Source organism: Bubalus bubalis, chromosome 2 (genome assembly GCF_019923935.1).
Source record: "Bubalus bubalis isolate 160015118507 breed Murrah chromosome 2, NDDB_SH_1, whole genome shotgun sequence".
In the NCBI taxonomy this organism is placed as follows: domain Eukaryota; kingdom Metazoa; phylum Chordata; class Mammalia; order Artiodactyla; family Bovidae; genus Bubalus; species Bubalus bubalis.
In genome coordinates this window covers 88979085-88997836 of record NC_059158.1, presented here as the reverse complement: position 1 = coordinate 88997836, position 18752 = coordinate 88979085, and the positions used below count along the sequence as shown (strand labels likewise).

Genomic DNA, 18752 nt, shown 5'->3' with positions numbered 1-18752 from the left:
TGCTCATATCATCAGCACACATTAAACAATTGTATACATAGTTTCCAGGGGTGGGTTAAGAGTAGCTTGTGAAGCAACTGGAAGTGAATGGTGACACGAGACTATCCAAGGAAGTCTTGGTGATAAGGGTCTCTCATAAAGAGAGCAAGGGAGACAGACTGTGTAACAGTTATTGTTATAGATTCATGGCATGGAAAAATATTCTCCAGAATTATGAATTAATTAACAGCCTAGAATTCTTTTTTTTTCCATATTTATGAACTATATAATGAAGGACTGCAATGCATTTTACCTAGCTTTCATTTCTTTAAAATTGCTGCTTTCTAAAATTCTCTTGTTTTCACATTTTGTTGGGGAACCCAACTACTGATCAGTAGTGTTTCACCCAAGAAATAGCAATAGCTGGACATTTCTGAATTTTTCAATATTGCTTTTTTTCTTGTTATATCTATACTTGATTTTGAAATATTGCTTATTATGCTTGTGTCACTGCAAGCAATCAGGACCCAGACATTGTGTAACACATAACGATACTAATTGTATAACAAAGCCTGAGTTTTTGCCAACTGTAAACCCCTAGAGTTAGGTGTCTCCCTCCTAATGCATTCATCTATACCATGGCCTTTTCTCTTCACACTCAGCAGATTCATAAGGTTATTTGCCTTTAGTGATTTTACTTTCTTACAGTATGAAATGATGAAGGTTGATACAAGGAGAGATTACATTAAAAAATAATAATAATAGTAAGCCAGAAAGAAAAACATCAATACAGTATACTAATGCATATATATGGAATTTAGAAAGATGGTAACGACAACCCTGTATGCGAGACAGCAAAAGAGACACAGATGTATAGAACAGTCTTTTGGACTCTGTGGGGGGGGGGGGATTATTTGGGAGAATGGCATTAAAACATGTATAATATCATATAAGAAATGAATCGCCAGTCCAGGTTCGATGCAGGATACAGGAAGCTTGGGGATGGTGCACTGGGATGACCCAGAGGGATGGTATGGGGAGAGAGGTGGGAGGGGGCTTCAGGATGGGGAACACGTGTACACCCATGGCGGATGCATGCTGATGTATGGCAAACCAATACAATATTGTAAAGTAAAAAAAAAAACAAAAAAAAGAAAAAATAATAATAATAAAAAGAAAAAAAATTCAATTGTATGTTGTATTGGGAATATAGTCAATATTTTCTAACAACTTTAAATAGAATATAACCTATATAAATTTTGATCATTATTTTGTACACATGAAACTAATATTGTGAATAAAGTATACCTCAATTAAAATAATAATAATAATAAAGAATGGGAAAGCAAAGCTTACCTGTGGCGGATTCATTTTGATATTTGGCAAAACTAATACAATTATGTAAAGTTTAAAAATAAAATAAAATTAAAAAAGAAAAAAGAAACAGCAGCTCTAATTTATTTCTCTGTGAGAGCCTCAGGTCTCCTTAAGTGTTTTCCTTAAGTGTTTAAATTGAAGAGGTATGGTAGATGCTGTTACACATATGCACAGTTCCCAAAGACCCCAGTAGGGTAAAGACCAATAGGAAGCAAAACTAAAAGAAGATAAAACAGGAGAGCTGGGTTCAATTTCTGGTTTGGGAAGATCTCCTGGAGAAGGGAATAGCAACCCACTCCAGTATTCTTGCCTAGAGAATCCCATGGACAGAGAGAGCCTGGTGGGCTACAGTCCATGGGGTCGCAAAGAGTTGGACACGACTGAGCGACTTTCAATCACTCACTTACTTAAGGACCCAATTTCCAAAGACGTCACATGCTGAAAAACAGGGGATTAGGATTCCAATATATCTTTTTTTGAGAGGAAAGAAACAATTATATCCATAACCTTGGGTTCATTTTTAAAATTACTTGATTGGAAAGTATGGCCTTTCTTTACTAATTTACTGCTAAAATTATAATTAAAACTCCAAAGTTCTATCCATAAAAGTGATGTAAAATATATTTCAAAAATACCTGGTGCCTTGTGATCAAACCCATCATTAAATAAATCTACTGACAGGGAAAAAAAAGCTAGATAGTGAACATTCCAGGGTCTTTATTTGTGACTTACAGATGTCTAGAATATAGACAACTAAAAAAGAAAATTGTTATAATAGTTCATATAAGTACTCAGAGACTGAAATGAAAATCCGGCTTAATCCCCAAACCCTCAAGAACAGGCCTATCTTATTCTCTTGACGGTTCTCTACTGACAGTAAACATAAGTTCCATCTTTTAAATAAGAATTTTTAATTAACAACTTTATTTATTCAATGCCTCTTCAGTAAGGTCAACTCATCTTTTAGATTCTTTACCCTGAGGCTTATAATGCCCATCTCCAACTAAAATCTGCAGTTATTTGGTATCATCAGAGTAGAGCATGCTGCTGCTGCTGCTGAGTCGCTCAGCCGTGTCTGACTGTTTGCAACCCCATGGACTGCAGCCCACCAGGCTCCTCTGTCCATGGGGATTCTGCAGGCAAGAATACTGGAGTGAGTTGCCATTTCTTTCTCCAGGGGATCTTCCTGACCCGAGCAGAGCATAATATAGCCTAGAAAACATTAGAGTAAATTTATCATGTAATTTACAAATCCTATTTCTGCAATTTCATCTCTCCTTCCCTCTCTTTCTTCAACAATTGTTTCTTAAGCACATATTTTGTGCCTGGCCCTGACTGGATGCACACTGACAAAAGAACACTGTGTGGTCCCTGCCCTTTAAAGGTAGAAGGGACAAACAAGTAAATCAACACCAAATCTAGGATTATAAATTGCGAAGAGTACTATGGAGGAAATTAGGTGTCAAAACAGATAACAGAAATTACCCAGACACTATGAACTAATTAATGTTTCAGGATATTTAACCTGGGACAAAGCATGAGAATCAGCTTATGTAATTCCTCTAAGACAAAGAGAGAACACGTTTGAGACCTTGTACAGTTCCTCTAAGAAAAAGAGAGAATATGTTTGAGACTTTAAGTTGGGATTAGATGGTGGAGGATGTATTAGTTATTAATAAATTGAAAAGTACAAAACAATCAACTCAAAATGCCTAAGTGAAAAGGTAAATGTATTAATTCACATAACATAAAAGCATTTGGAAGATGCTTTAGATAAAGAAGACTGGTTGAAAGTTTACTAGGATTTAATTTCTCTTTCCTCTCTTGGCTCTATTTACTCAGATAGGCCCTTCCTTTTAGGTTTATGGGACAAAAAGGTTATACTTCCTCACAAGTACCAATAAAAATCCTACAGTGGAATTTCTTTCCCTTTGATTAGTCTCACGTGCCTTCCTTAACCAATCACTTAACCATCATTATACGGGAAACATGATGTTTGGATTAGCTAAATTGTGTCACATATGCCATCCCAGGAGTCTAAGGTAAAAAGTTTTTTTGAAAAAGAAAGTGATTCATTTTGGGGGTGATAACTTCAGGTAATGAGGGAGTAATAGTAAAGTGGTCACATAAATCATCCACAGAAAATGATTACAAAAATTCAATTGAAAACAACAAAAATAAGATACTGAAAAGCAGAGAAAAGCTAGGAGAAATTTTAATCTGGAAAAAATGGTAAAAAGAAGGGGTAAGAAGTATGACTTTGTTGCTTTCTGATCCCATAATGCTGTCTAAACTTCACAGCTTTAACTATAGAAAACAGTGGAAGATGAACAACAGGCTTGTCAACTAAAGGTGCCAGAGGTCAGACTCCAGGCTAAGAAAACATCGGGAAATCAGGAAATTTAAAGGGGAAATCCTGGCAATGATCAAACCACAGAAAGAATGAGACTCAAATTCAGAACTTAAACTTTCCAAATGTCTAACTACAAGTACTGCGTACCGGGCACCACAAAATAGCAAGCAGAAAATGTAGAGAAAGAAGCTCCACATAGCAGATATGTTCAGTTTGATGTATTTCTTAATTGAGTGCATACCTTCACCATGATTAGCTTAGACAGCAGAAAGCCTGAGGTGTCAGAGAGCAGAGTCCAAAGCTGGCAGAGCAGCTGGAAATCTCGGGCTAATTTTACAAGCAAGGAAACCACAAAGAGAAAGAGATGTATCTCTGCCAAGTACATGGCTGACCCAACAATTCTCACAGGCACAGAAGAGACCCACCAGGGCCAGTCTGAAAAAGTGGCAGTGGGAAGCCAAAACACAGAGCACAGATTATCATTAGTACGTTTTTTAACCACAATAAAACTAAAATGGACATCACTTTAAAACTGTAAATGTCAAATTACTGACTTTTAAACATCAGTGAAAGAAGAATTCACTTAGGAAAATAGAAAATAATTTCACTAGAATGATAATGAAATGAAAATATATCAAAATTTGAGGGATGCAGCTATAGTTGGAAAGGGAAAGTTTTAGCATTAAGTGCGTATATGAGAAAATGAGAAAAGTCTAACATAAATAATCTAAGTTTTCCCTTTAAGAAATTAGAAGAAAAAAGGAGGAAATCACACACATTTGAAAACAAGTAAATAATAAAGGTAAAAAATCAATGAAACATAAAAAATAATATTAAAAAAAATCAATGAAACCAAAATCTAGTGTTAAAAAGGTTGATAAAGTTGATAAAGCTCTAAAGGAAAAAAGGCACAAATCATTAGCATCGATAATAAAAGAGAAGATATCACTACAAATTCTACAGAGTCAAGGATAAGGTACTATTTGGAACAACTCTGCACTTATAATACAACTTAGATGATATGGGCAAAATGTGAAAGACATCAACTACCGAAGGTCACCCACAAAGAAAATGATAAATCTGAATAGTTTTATACTTCTATTTTTAAAGGTGAACTCCTAGAAATTCCCTGGTGGTCCAGGAGTTAGGGCTCTATGCTCTCACTGCTGAGGGTCAGGGTTCAACTCTTGGTTGAACCAAAAAAAAAAAAAAAAAAAAAATCCACAAGTTGTACAGTTTGGCCAAAAAAAAAGTTGAACTCCTGATTTAATATCTTCCGATAACAACACTGGGCTTTCCAGGTGGCTCAGCGGTAAAGAATACACCTGCCAATGCAGGAGATGCAGGAGACAGGTTCAATCCTCAGGGTGGGAAGATTCCCTAGAAGAGAACATGGCAACCCATTCTAATATTCTTGCCTGGAAAAATCACATGGACAGAGGGGTCTGGCGGGCTACAGTCCATGGAGTTGCAAAGAGTCCTACATGACTGACCAACCGAGCACACACACTCAACATTAAACCAAACAAAAAATATCAATCTTCCAAGCCTAGATGACTTCAGAGTGGATTTTACCAAACTTTTAGGGAAGAAACGCTATCAGTTTGATACAAATTCTTCCCTAAAAAAGGTTTTCAAGAAGCAAAGACTGGTCAATTGTGTCAATTCTTCCCAAGGGTTTAGTGAGATGAGGACAGAAAAATGGCATTGCTGTGGATTGACATACACATAAAAGATGAGGAAAAGGGGAGAGCACATACAGCTATATATTTTGAGAAGTTTGGTCATAAAGGGAGGCAGAAAAGAGAGTCACAGCCAGAAGAGTGTTTGGGTGAAAGAAGGAAGAGTTTTTGATATGTATTACTTTTTACGATAGGAGATACCAAGTGCAGACTTTTATACTAATGGATATGATAATAAATAGAGATAAATTAATGATACTGTATAGGAGGATTGGCATCCTTGAAAAGTCTTTCTGCAATTTTTATAAAGGAATTGATAAGTATTTATTATTGTGGCAGTTAAGAGCCAACATACAGATACCAAGAGGAGAAGGGGGGTGGGATGAATTGAGAGACTGGGACTGACATATATACACAACTATGCATGAAACAGGTAACAAACGAGAACGTACTGTACAGCACCCAGACTGCACTCTTCTCCCAGTTATCCAAGTCACGCCAGGGTTTCACTCTCCCCTGCTCAAACACTACTTTGCCCAAATCCAGTCATTATATCCCGTAACAATCTGCTTACAGTTTATCTCTGGAATCTTGTTTCTTTCTCTAACTCCAATAATTCCGGGATCTTCCCAACCCAGGAATCGAACCCGGGTCTCCCACATCGCAGGCAGACGCTTTACCGTCTGAGCCACCAGGGAAGCCCCTTATTATTTCTCACTCAGATAAATTAAGCACTTTCTAATGATCTTTGCCTCAGACCATCCTGATGCTCTATATGCTGCTAGAGCTATCATTTTCAAAGCATTAAAATTCTTCTACTTAATCAACTATGAATAAAAATAAAGGTATAGTTTACTAGGCCCCTACTCTAAGATCTCATCTATCCTTATAAAATGGATAGCATATTTATTTTTTATTTGAGGTAACTGAAGTTTAGGAATGGGTGAGTAATTTATTCAAATTCACATAGCTAATAAGTGGATAAGCCAAGATTCAATTTCAGGGCCTTTCAATCGCAAAGTCTTTGCTTTTAGTCAATATATTCTTCTGTCTAAACTCTTAAGCACAGTATGTGAAGTTCTACATAATCTGACCTTAACCTACTCCCCAGCTTGACCTCCTGTCCCTCTGTTCCATTTAACCATAGCAGATAGTGGCTATCCGTTCTCTCCCTATTCCTTACTAATGACCTCTGTTTTCTTCAGGATGGCAATATGCTCAGCTAAAAACTAATTTTCCTGGTCTTCCCGGAAGCTGAGATTACCATTCATATAATTCCGACAAAAGAGACGTTAAGTAGAAATCTCTGGATGGGTTTCTGGGAAAGTTCTTTAAAAGAAGTTGAAGTAATCAGACATACAACTTTCCCCCTCTTCTACTCCATCCTCTTCCTTCCTGGGAAAACAGTACTGTAGGTGGATCAGCCTTCTAACAGCCATGAGACAGACATTGAGCATGAAACTCCCATAGGTCAGAAGAGAGGATATATTTAATAAAATTAGAAGCAGGTCTGTGATGGTACTACCCACCTCATAACTATTATCTAAAGACTAGTATATTTATTTGACCTGTGTTCCTGCTGATAGTTAATTGCTGTTAAGAAGAGATAAGAAAGCCTTCTTCAGTGATCAATGCAAAGAAATAGAGGAAAACAACAGAATGGGAAAGACTAGAGATCTCTTCAAGAAAATTAGAGATACCAAAGGAACATTTCATGCAAAGATGGGCTCAATAAAGGACAGAAATGGTATGGACCTAACAGAAGCAGAAGATATTCAGAAGAGATGGCAAGAATACACAGAAGAACTGTACAAAAAAGAGCTTCATGACCCAGATAATCACAATGGTGTGATCACTCACCTAGAGCCAGACATCCTGGAATATGAAGTCAAGTGGGCCTTAGAAAGCATCACTACGAACAAAGCTAGTGGAGGTGATAGAATTCCAGTTGAGCTATTCCAAATCCTGGAAGATGATGCTGTGAAAGTGCTGCACTCAATATGCCAGCAAATTTGGAAAACTCAGCAGTGGCCACAGGACGAGAAAAGGTCAGTTTTCATTCCAATCCCAAAGAAAGGCAATGCCAAAGAATGCTCAAACTACCGCACAATTGCACTCATCTCACACGCTAGTAGAGTAATGCTCAAAATTCTCCAAGCCAGGCTTCAGCAATATGTGAACCATGAACTTCCTGATGTTCAAGTTGGTTTTAGAAAAGGCAGAAGAACCAGAGATCAAATTGCCAGCATCCGCTGGATCATCGAAAAAGCAAGAGAGTTCCAGAAAAACATCTATTTCTGCTTTATTGACTATGCCAAAGCCTTTGACTGTGTGGATCACAATAAACTGTGGAAAATTCTGCAAGAGATGGGAATACCAGACCACCTGACCTGCCTCTTGAGAAATTTGTATGCAGGTCAGGAAGCAACAGTTAGAACTGGACATGGAACAACAGACTGGTTCCAAATAGGAAAAGGAGTACATCAAGGCTGTATATTGTCACCCTGTTTATTTAACTTATATGCAGAGTACATCATGAGAAATGCTGGGCTGGAAGAAACACAAACTGGAATCAAGATTGTCGGGAGAAATACCAATAACCTCAGATATGCAGATGACACCACCCTTATGGCAGAAAGTGAAGAGGAACTAAAAAGTCTCTTGATGAAAGTGAAAGTGGAGAGTGAAAAAGTTGGCTTAAAGCTCAACATTCAGAAAAGGAAGATCATGGCATCCGGTCCCATCACTTCATGGCAAATAGATGGGGAAACAGTGGAAACAGTATCAGACTTTATTTTTCTGGGCTCCAAAATCACTGAAGATGGTGACTGCAGCCATGAAATTAAAAGACGCTTACTCCTTGGAAGGAAAGTTATGGCCAACTTAGATTCAAAAGCAGAGACATTACTTTGCCAACAAAGGTTCGTCTAGTCAAGGCTATGGTTTTTCCTGTGGTCATGTATGGATGTGAGAGTTGGACTGTGAAGAAGGCTGAGCGCCGAAGAATTGATGCTTTTGAACTGTGGTGTTGGAGAAGACTCTTGAGGGTCCCTTGGACTGCAAGGAGAGCCAACCAGTCCATTCTGAAGGAGATCAGCCCTGGGATTTCTTTGGAAGGAATGATGCTGAAGCTGAAACTCCAGTACTTTGGCCACCTCATGTGAAGAGTTGACTCATTGGAAAAGACTCTGATGCTGGGAGGGATTGGGGGCAGGAGGAGAAGGGGACGACAGAGGATGAGATGGCTGGATGGTATCACTGACTCGATGGACGTGAGTCTCAGTGAACTCCGGGCGTTGGTGATGGACAGGGAGGCCTGGCGTGCTGCGATTCATGGGGTCACAAAGAGTCGGACACGACTGAGTGACTGATCTGATCTGATCTGATGTTAATTATTGTTAACATTACTATTCACTAACACATACCCTACACAGAGGCCTTACTGATCAATTTGCCATTTCCTCAATATACCATGATTTGGCACACTTCTACAGAGGTAGGCCTGCAATTCAGATACATGTGTAACTCAGTCACTAACTTTAAAAGAAGGCATACTCCAGCTTTAACGCGTGAAGTTTAAACAGCTTCTCTGTTTTATATATTCAATATTTTACAAGTCTTTGTTTGAAGAGTTCTAACTCAAAAAATGGATTGAAATCCACTGACCTACAGCATAGTTTAATCACTAAAATATAACTTCTGATATGACCAACAAGACCCCTATATGCAGATAGCCTTAGATTAATCAATCTTTGTTGCAGTGTAATTTTCTATCCAAGTTACTGCAATAAAATTAAAGGTGTGTTGTGAGAGACAGTCCTTCATGGTCCCTGCATGTTGTTGCTGGGCATGCCAAGAATGCAAGGTCTTGAAATGTCACTCTTTAAAACTGGACAATTTCTCAGGACTGCAGTAAGCAATCTTGATGGATGAGGTGACATTTCCTTCCAGACAAAGAGTGTGTGTGCTTTTATTTACGACAAAAGCAGCAGGTTGCTAAACTAACCATTCCTTAGCTGTGACACAAACCCACTAAATGTGTAAAATTCAACAAAGTCTCTCAGTGTTGCCCTGTGGGACTTGGGATACCTGGGGAATCAAAGCCAACATGACTATTTGCTATGCCATAGTCATAAGATCTCTGACCAAGGCGTCTCAAGTCTTCTGCCAGCATCATAATAGTAATAGGCTAACTTGTAGGTATGTATAATCCCAGACCCTGACAAGATGTTGATTTAAAAGAAATTAGTTGATTATTCAAACTTTGAAAGCAGGTTTAAATTAAATTCTTTGTAACTAACAGGAATTCCTGTAGACATATCATTAATGAAGATGACAGAGAAAGGCCAATTAAAATAACCATTTAAAACAACAATGTCCTCAAAGGGACCATTAAAGAACTGGTGAGGTATTGATATTTTAAAGATGAAAATTCTGTTTTGTTGTCTCTATACATCAAGAAAATGGAGGAAATTCAAATTGTTTAAGATAAAGAAGGCAGGTCCATTATCACTTTATAATTTTACTTTTAAAAGGAGAGAATTATCAGACACTGAATAGGCCAAAAATAGCAAACAGATAAGAGAAGACAGGAAAATTTGATAAACTGAATTCTGTAGGACAACTGAGCATTTTCCATACATTATAAGGCTCTACTTTAAACATAAACCACAAAACTATGAAAGTTAAAAATAGAAAAAAAAGTTTTTCTTAGAAAGTGAAAAAAACTCCTGCCGTAGGTACTAAAATTATACTGTGTTGATTAATAAGTAATATATCCCAGAATAAACACAGAAATAAATTATAGTTTCTTTCAATGACAGCATCTGCACATAAAAACTACTGGCAAATAAATGATAAATTTCCTCATCCTTTATAGATGAGGAAATTTCTAATGTTTTTCAATAACTAAGCATACTCTGCCTTTCTGCAACTCCCAACTACCATTACCAAAAAATAGCATTCAATGTGTGACTACTCAGAATTGTAAGCAATTCATATGCCACTAATTCAGAAAGCTACATGAGAAATAGCTAATAGCAAAGTGTCCACAAAACTTAAGGCTCTGCACTCAAGGACTGAAAATTTCAACACTTAAAAAAAGGACATTTCCCTAGAAACATTATATATTTTAAATATTAATTCACAAGTAAATACAAAGTAAGACAGCAGATTGGAAGAACACAATGAAAGGAGTTGACAACAAAGGAAAGGAGAAGAGTTATAAAAAAACATGAAAGAATAATTACAAAAATACAGCTGTGTGTTATCATTTAGACAAACAAACTTAAGGTAAAATGCCAATTGTGGTATCAGTATTTTTGAACACAACATATCAAAGGCATTCATTATTTTACATATAGCCATCATTTTATACACAAGGGAAATGTGGAAGTTGCTATATAACCTAGATTGTACAGGGTGCAGGAGAACAGGAATTTTATTCATTTATGTTTTCAATGTAATGGTATATTCTTTTAGTTACTTTACAATTACTAAGAAGATGTTAGAAAATTGTTCTGATAAAATGATGAAACAAAATCCTTGTCATACCACAGACTGGAAAAAATCCAATATTCAACAAATATATATTTGACAATTTGCGAAGGTATTCTGTCAGCAAACATTCCATATTGATGTATTTTATTCACCCAAAATTATAAACTACTTTTGAAAAAGTGAAACATTATTAAGCTCTAATGCTTATACACATGAAATAATCTATAAGATAATTATATATATAAGATTAAAAGTCTTCCTAATGATAAAGGAAAGAGTTGATCAACTTTAGGGTAAAAAAGAAAAAAGAGAATGTATTCTACTAAATATCCAAATGTGTTTGGGCAAAAAGTGATTTTGAAGGGTAAAAAATACCTTTTATATAAAACTAAAATTGAGGCCATTTTCATTCTGAAATAAAGTTCCTTTAGCAATATAACTTTTGCTCATGTTTATGAAAAACTTGTCAAATATCTTTAAATATTTTTCAAAATATTTAAAACTTTAAAAATACTTTTCATCAAATAAATGATACGTTTTAGTATGTATCTTATGAACTAGGGTAGTTGAGGTTTGGTGAAGGTCATTTAAAATACTGGAAGCAAATTTAGGACAAAGAGGTCCATGGCACTGAGGCCTAATCTTACCATCCAGGTTTCTTTTGTATTTCTGTACTCTTTCATGAGCCTATTGTTTTAAAAGATTTTTCATGTATTAATTTATTAATTAAAATGGCCCCAGTAAGATATTATAATGAAACTCTTAAAAAGAGCTTGTAAAAATTATGGAAACATGGAATAAGCAGTGCTACTCCAGTATGCTGATAAAATCCAGAAAAAACAGAGACTAGAAGTTTAACCTAGCAATTGTTCAACAGGCCAAAGGAGGTAAAGAAAACATTTTATTCAAAGTTCAAGAAAACACTCTGAATGCAAACTAGTAAAAGAATGGCACGCTAGAGTTAATAAAGAGTATTCACCACATGGGTTGATTGTAGAGCTAAGTGAAGCAGCTCCCGTGGAAAGGCCGCCTTTTGAAACTGATGAAGCCACAGAAGGGATCGAGGATGAAGTCGGTGTAGCAGAGGAGGCTGTTGAGGATGGTAACCGTTCTCCAGACTCCATGTCTATGGGAAGGAGGCAAATGTTAATTTTCAGTGTTAAATAGTAGGATTATGCAAAAGAATTAAATATATTTAAAATAAGTCAAACTTCTAGGAATACTTTTTTAAAATATGAAAATAAGTTTAGAAATACATGTTCCTCAGAAAGATAAAATATAGAGTAAATAAAAACAATGTAAATTAAAATTCCAGATTATAAGGTAAGCTTAATACTAAGCATAACAAATCTAAAAAACTTGTATTCTTATATAAAAAAAATAAGTCATTCGAATACAGTAACTTCATACAACTATGTGTTGCCATAATCTTAGGAAAATAAGCATATTAATTTTTCATTCTTCTTAAATCACCTCATCATTTATTCACGTACAGCATAATACTCCTATTATCTTAATGAATCAAGAAAATATGACCAAATTATAGTGAAATGTAACCCTGTCTTCTAAACCCAAATAGCAACATACTTCTAGGTCTTAGGCACCCATGAATCTGATTGCGTAATGCCCAGTACAGTGAGTCCTCCCAAAAACACAAACACATTTTATAGTTTATCCTAGAGTCTAGTTTGAACTATGGTCTCCAAATGGCTTTAATATGATCCATTTATAATAACTTGACTTCTAAGCATTTTTATTAACTTGCTTAGCTGTTTTGGGTACTATTTATATAGATCTTATTATAATAGTTTATGTTGATATTAAAATCTAGAATGGAAACGAATGAAGGAGTCAAAAGTTAAGAACTTATAAAACAAATATGTGATAGGATGTAATGGACTACATAGTGACTACTCTTAATAATATTTTATTGTACATTTGAAAGTTGCTAGGAAAATAGAGGAGAAACAACCTCAGATATGTAGATGATACCACTCTAATAGCAGAAAGCACAGAGGAACTAAAGAGCCTCTTGATGAGAGTGAAGGAGGAGAGGGAAAGAGCTGGCTTAAAACTCAATTTTAAAAAAACGTAGATCATGGCATCCGATCCCCTTTTTTGATGGCAAACAGAAAGGGAAAAGGTGGAAGCAATGACAGATTTCCTCTTCTTGGGCTCTAAAATCACCGTGGATGGCGTGGGCAGCCATGAAATCAGAAGGCGACTGCTTCTCAGCAGGAAAGCTATGACAAACCTACACAGTGTGTTGAAAAGCAGAGACATCAAACTCCACCAACAAGGGTCCATATAGTCAAGTTTATGGTCTTCCCAGTGGTCACGTACGGTTGTGAGAGCTGGACCGTAAAGAGGGCAGAATGCCAAAGAATTAATGCCTTTGAACTGTGGTGTTGGAGAAGATACCTGAAAGTCCCCTGCACAGCAAGGAAGTCAAACCAGTCAATCTTAGGGAAATCAACTCTGAATACTCATTGGAAGGACTGATGCTGAAGCTAAAGCTCCAGTATTATGGTCACGAGATGCAAACAGCTGACTCATTGAAAAGTTCCTGATGCTGGGAAAAATTGAGGGCAGAAGGAGAAGAGGGGATCAGTGGATGACATGGCCGGATGACAATGGCATCATCAATGCAATGGAAATGAACTTGGGCAAACTCAAGGAGAATGTAAGGGACAGGGAGGGGGAGTGCTACAGTCCATGGGGTCGCAAAGCACTGGCCACAACTTGGGCGACTGAACAACAGCAAGAAAACAGATCTTAAAAGTTCTCATCACATGGAAAAATACTTATAACTGTGTGATACAGATATTAACTGAACTTACCATGGTGTTCATTTCACACTAATACAAATATTGAATCATTATATGTACACCTGAAACTAATATAATGTTATATGTCAGTTATATCTTAAAATTTTTTTAAATCTAGAATAGGTTATGGTCATTTTAATACTCTGTATACACTAATATTACAATTAAGCAAGGAAACTGTGAAGTTCACAGTTGCTTAAATGAGTACACATATATAGGAAGAGACAAAAAAAAATACTGTTCACATATCAACCATGAGTAAACTTTTATTATTTAAATAATTTAACCATAGAAAGATTTTTGTATGGACTTCTATAGGCGATTCACATAATTACTACATATTTTCTAAGAAAAACAATTTGATTTCAGTTAAAACTATTGTCCAATCAACATATGAAAAGATGATCATCATTGCTAATTATTAGAGAGATGCATATCAAAACTACAATTAAGTACTACCTCACACCAGTCAGAAGGCCATCATTAAAAGTCTGCAAATAACAAATGCTGGAGAGTATGTGGATAAAAGGGAACTTTCCAATATTACTGGTGGAAATGTAAATTAGTGCAACCTCTATGAAAATTCTGAAAGATATGGGAATACCAGACCACCTGACCTGCCTCTTGAGAAATCTGTATGCAGGTCAGGAAGCAACAGTTAAAACTGGACATGGAACAACAGACTGGTTCCAAATAGGAAAAGGAGTACATCAAGGCTGTATATTGTCACCCTGTTTATTTAACTTATATGCAGAGTACATCATGAGAAACGCTGGGCTGGAAGAAACACAAGCTGGAATCAAGATTGCCGGGAGAAATATCAATATCAATAACCTCAGATATGCAGATGACACCACCCTTATGGCAGAAAGTGAAGAGGAATTAAAAAGCCTCTTGATGAAAGTGAAAGTGGAGAGTGAAAAAGTTGGCTTAAAGCTCAACATTCAGAAAACAAAGATCAGGGCATCTGGTCCCATCACTTCATGGCAAACAGATGGGGAAACAGTGGAAACAGTGTCAGACTTTATTTTTTTGGGCTCCAAAATCACTGCAGATGGTGACTGCAGCCGTGAAATTAAAAGACGCTTACTCCTTGGAAGGAAAGTTATGACCAACCTAGATAGCATATTCAAAAGCAGAGACATTACTTTGCCAACAAAGGTTCGTCTAGTCAAGGCTATGGTTTTTCCTGTGGTCATGTATGGATGTGAGAGTTGGACTGTGAAGAAGGCTGAGCGCCGAAGAATTGATGCTTTTGAACTGTGGTGTTGGAGAAGACTCTTGAGAGTCCCTTGGACTGCAAGGAGAGCCAACCAGTCCATTCTGAAGATCGGCCCTGGGATTTCTTTGGAAGGAATGATGCTAAAGCTGAAACTCCAGTACTTTGGCCGCCTCATGTGAAGAGTTGACTCATTGGAAAAGACACTGATGCTGGGAGGGATTGGGGGCAGGAGGAGAAGGGGACGACAGAGGATGAGATGGCTGGATGGCATCACCGACTCAATGGACGTGAGTCTGGGTGAACTCCGGGAGTTAGTGATGGACAGGGAGGCCTGACGTGCTGCGATTCATGGGGTCGCAAAGAGTCGGACACGACTGAGCAACTGAACTGAACTGAACTATGGAAAATAGTACAGAGGTCATTCATACAACTGAAAATAGAGTTGCCATATGATTCCAGCAATCCCACTCCTGGATGTATATCCAGACAAAACTATACTTTAAAAAGATATAAGCACCACTATGTCCATACTAGCACAAAACCAACAGGCAAGACATGGAAACAACCTAAATGTCTATCAACAGGTGATTAAAGTCTTCCACACAATGGAATAAAACCCAGCCATAAAAAGAATGAAATAATTCCATTTGAAGAAACATGGATGGACCTAGAGATTATCATACTAAGTGAAGTAAATCAGAGAAAGAAAAATATCAGGTGATACCACCAACATGGAGAATCTAAAATATGACATACATGAACATATCTACAAAACACAAACAGACCTACAGACATAAAGAACATTCTTGTGGTTGCCAAGGGTTGGGGGTGAGTAGGAAGGATGAGTTGGAAGTTTGTGATTGGGAGATACAACTATTATATAAATACACATACATATACATAATGCAAACTATTACTTATATACATATATATTATACATGTATATATAGATGTGTAATAGAAAAACAACAAGGTCCTACTGCAAAGCATAAAGAACTATATTCAATATCCTATAATAAACCATAAAGGAAAAGAACATGAAAAAGAAATATACGTGTATAACTGAATCATTTTGCTGTATAGCAGAAATTAACACAACACTGCAAATCAAGTATACTTAAATTTAGAAAGGTAAAATAAAACACTGGTCAATTAAAATAATGCAAGATTAATCTTTAAATTATTGAATCCATATGGTATGTATATGATTTTTTTTAGATAGATACATAGGGTAAAAGAAATCTCAGGTTGACACAACAGCATCATTAATAGGGCAATTTTGATCAGTTTTCCAGTCATATACAATTCAAAAACTTCTCTTCATATTCTGACATTGCTGTCAATCACCTCCATAGAAAATGGTACTGCTATAACTAGTACGTATCACTATGAACAAGGCGAGTGGAGTGAGTACCTAAAAGATGATGCTGTGAAAGTGCTGCATTCAATATGCCAGCAAATGGAAAACTCAGCAGTGATCACAGGACTGGATAAGGTCAGTTTTCATTTCAGTCCCAAAGAAGGCAATGCCAAGAATGCTCAAACTACTGCGCAATTGCACTCATCTCACACACTAGCAAAGTAATGCTCAAAATTCTCCAAGCCAGGTTTCAACAGTACATGAACTGTGAGCTTCCAGATGTTCAAGCTAGATTTAGAAAAGGCAGAAGACCCAGAGATCAAATTGCCAACATCTGTTTGATCATAGAAAAAGCAAGAGAGTTCCAGAAAAACATCTGCTCCTGCTTCATTGACTATGCCAAAACCTTTCACTATGTAGATCACAACAAACTGTGGAAAATTCTTCAAGACATGGGAATACCAGACCACCTGATCTGTCTGCTGAGAAATCTGTATGCAGGTCAAGAAGCAACAGTTAGAACTGGACATGGAACAACAGACTAGTTCCAAATCCAGAAAGGAGTATGTCAAGGCTGTATATTGTCACCCTGTTTATTTAACTTATATGCAGAATACATCATGAGAAATGCTGGACTGGATGAAGCACAAGCTGGAATCAAGATTGCTGGGAGAAATATCAATAACCTCAGATATGCAGATGACACCACCCTTATGGAAGAAAGTGAAGAACTTAAGAGCCTTTGATGAAAGTGAAAGAGGAGAGTAAAAAAGTTGGCTTAAAACTCAACATTCAGAAAACTAAGATCATGGCATCTGGTCCCATCACTTCACGGCAAATAGATGGGGAAACAATGGAAACAGTGGCAGATTTTATTTTGGGGGGCTCCAAAATCACTGCAGATGGTGACTGCAGCCATGAAATTAAAAGACGCTTACTCCTTGGAAGAAAAGCTATGACCAACCGAGGCAGCTTATTTAAAAGCAGAGACATTACTTTGCCAACAAAGGTCCGTCTGGTCAAAGCTATGGTTTTTCCAGTAGGCATGTATGGATGTGAGAGTTGGACTATAAAGAAAGCTGAGTGCCAAAGAATTGATGCTTTTGAATTGTGGTGTTGGAGAAGACTTGAGAGTCCCTTGGACTGCAAGGAGGTCCAACCAGTCAATCCTAAAGGAAATCAGTCCTGAATATTATTGGAAGGACTGATGCTGAAGCTGAAACTCCGATACTCTGGCCACCTGATGTGAAGAACTGACTCATTTGAAAAGACCCTGATGCTGGGAAAGATTGAAGGCAGGAGGAGAAGGGGACGACAGAGGATGAGATGGTTGCATGGTATCACTGACTCAATGGACATGAGTTTGAGTAAACTCCGGGAGTTGGTGATGGACAGGGAGGCCTTTCGTGCTGCAGTTCATGGGTGTGCAGAGTCGGACACGACTGAGCGACTGAACTGAACTGACTGATAACTAGTAGGCTCATAAAGAATTTTTTTTTTTCTCTTTATCACCATTCAGTATGGAAAGGCATAGTTGGTTCTGATGGCTACATGGAACTAATGCTTAAAAGGCAAGTTTTAGGGCATCCGTTACTAATAAGCTTTGAGACATATGGCTGTTTAACAGCAAGGTAGATAGCTGATAACGTCCTCTACAAACTGTCTTCACCAGCAAGTCTCATTTTACTAAGTATATTAAAAAAGACATTTATTTTAAAAATATAAAAATATAGAGTTTACTGGAAAAGGCTATTTTAAAAAGTTATACCTGGTAATCTATTGTCTCAGATAATTCTAAAATGTTCTATTTAAATGTATTATGGAGGCTTCTCAATGATGTTTTGAAATTTTTAATTGGTGTATAATTGACCTACAACACTATGTGAATTCTAGGTATGTGACATAGTGATTCAATATTTCTATATATTACCAAATGATCACACCATGCTAAGTCTAGTTACCACCTGTCATCATACAAAGATATTACAGTGTTACTGTCTATATTCCCCATGCTGTACATTTCATTCTTGTGACTCATTCATTTTGTAACTAAGTTTGTAAATGTATTATTTTAAAAAAATAATGAAAGGATTTGTTTTTAAAATTGCCTTTGTACTCCACAGCAAAAGTAATTTGGGACATAAAATAGATAAGCATTTTAGCTGAGTACCTGCCATATAAGAACTCAATGAATAAGAGTCATTACTTGTCATAGGATAATAGCTTATGAGCTCTGGGCATATACCTTTCTGTTGATGTAACTTTACTCAAGACTAAAACAAGGAATACCCAGAAGGCATAATCAGCAAACTCTTACATATTGCTCATTTAGATCACTCTTCCTGAAAATATTTAATAAAATAAAAAATATACATATATTAATATTTGAATCTACCAATCTACCTTTGTGACTCTATTCTATAGAATTAAAGCACAAATAGTTTCTTTTTCA

General features: G+C 36.7%; 1 protein-coding gene across 17 annotated transcripts in view; it reads right to left on the bottom strand.

The window, feature by feature from the left end:
* The window catches only part of BAZ2B (bromodomain adjacent to zinc finger domain 2B), a 416357-nt gene that overhangs the window by 142696 nt on the left and 254909 nt on the right, over nucleotides 1-18752 (bottom strand). For all 17 annotated transcript variants that reach the window (XM_025261158.3, XM_044934877.2, XM_025261209.3 and 14 more), the window contains one exon: nucleotides 11870-12016. In XM_025261158.3, the coding sequence (XP_025116943.3) occupies nucleotides 11870-12014 (145 nt within the window). In that variant the 5' untranslated portion in view covers nucleotides 12015-12016. The remainder of the gene's footprint in view (nucleotides 1-11869; nucleotides 12017-18752) is intronic.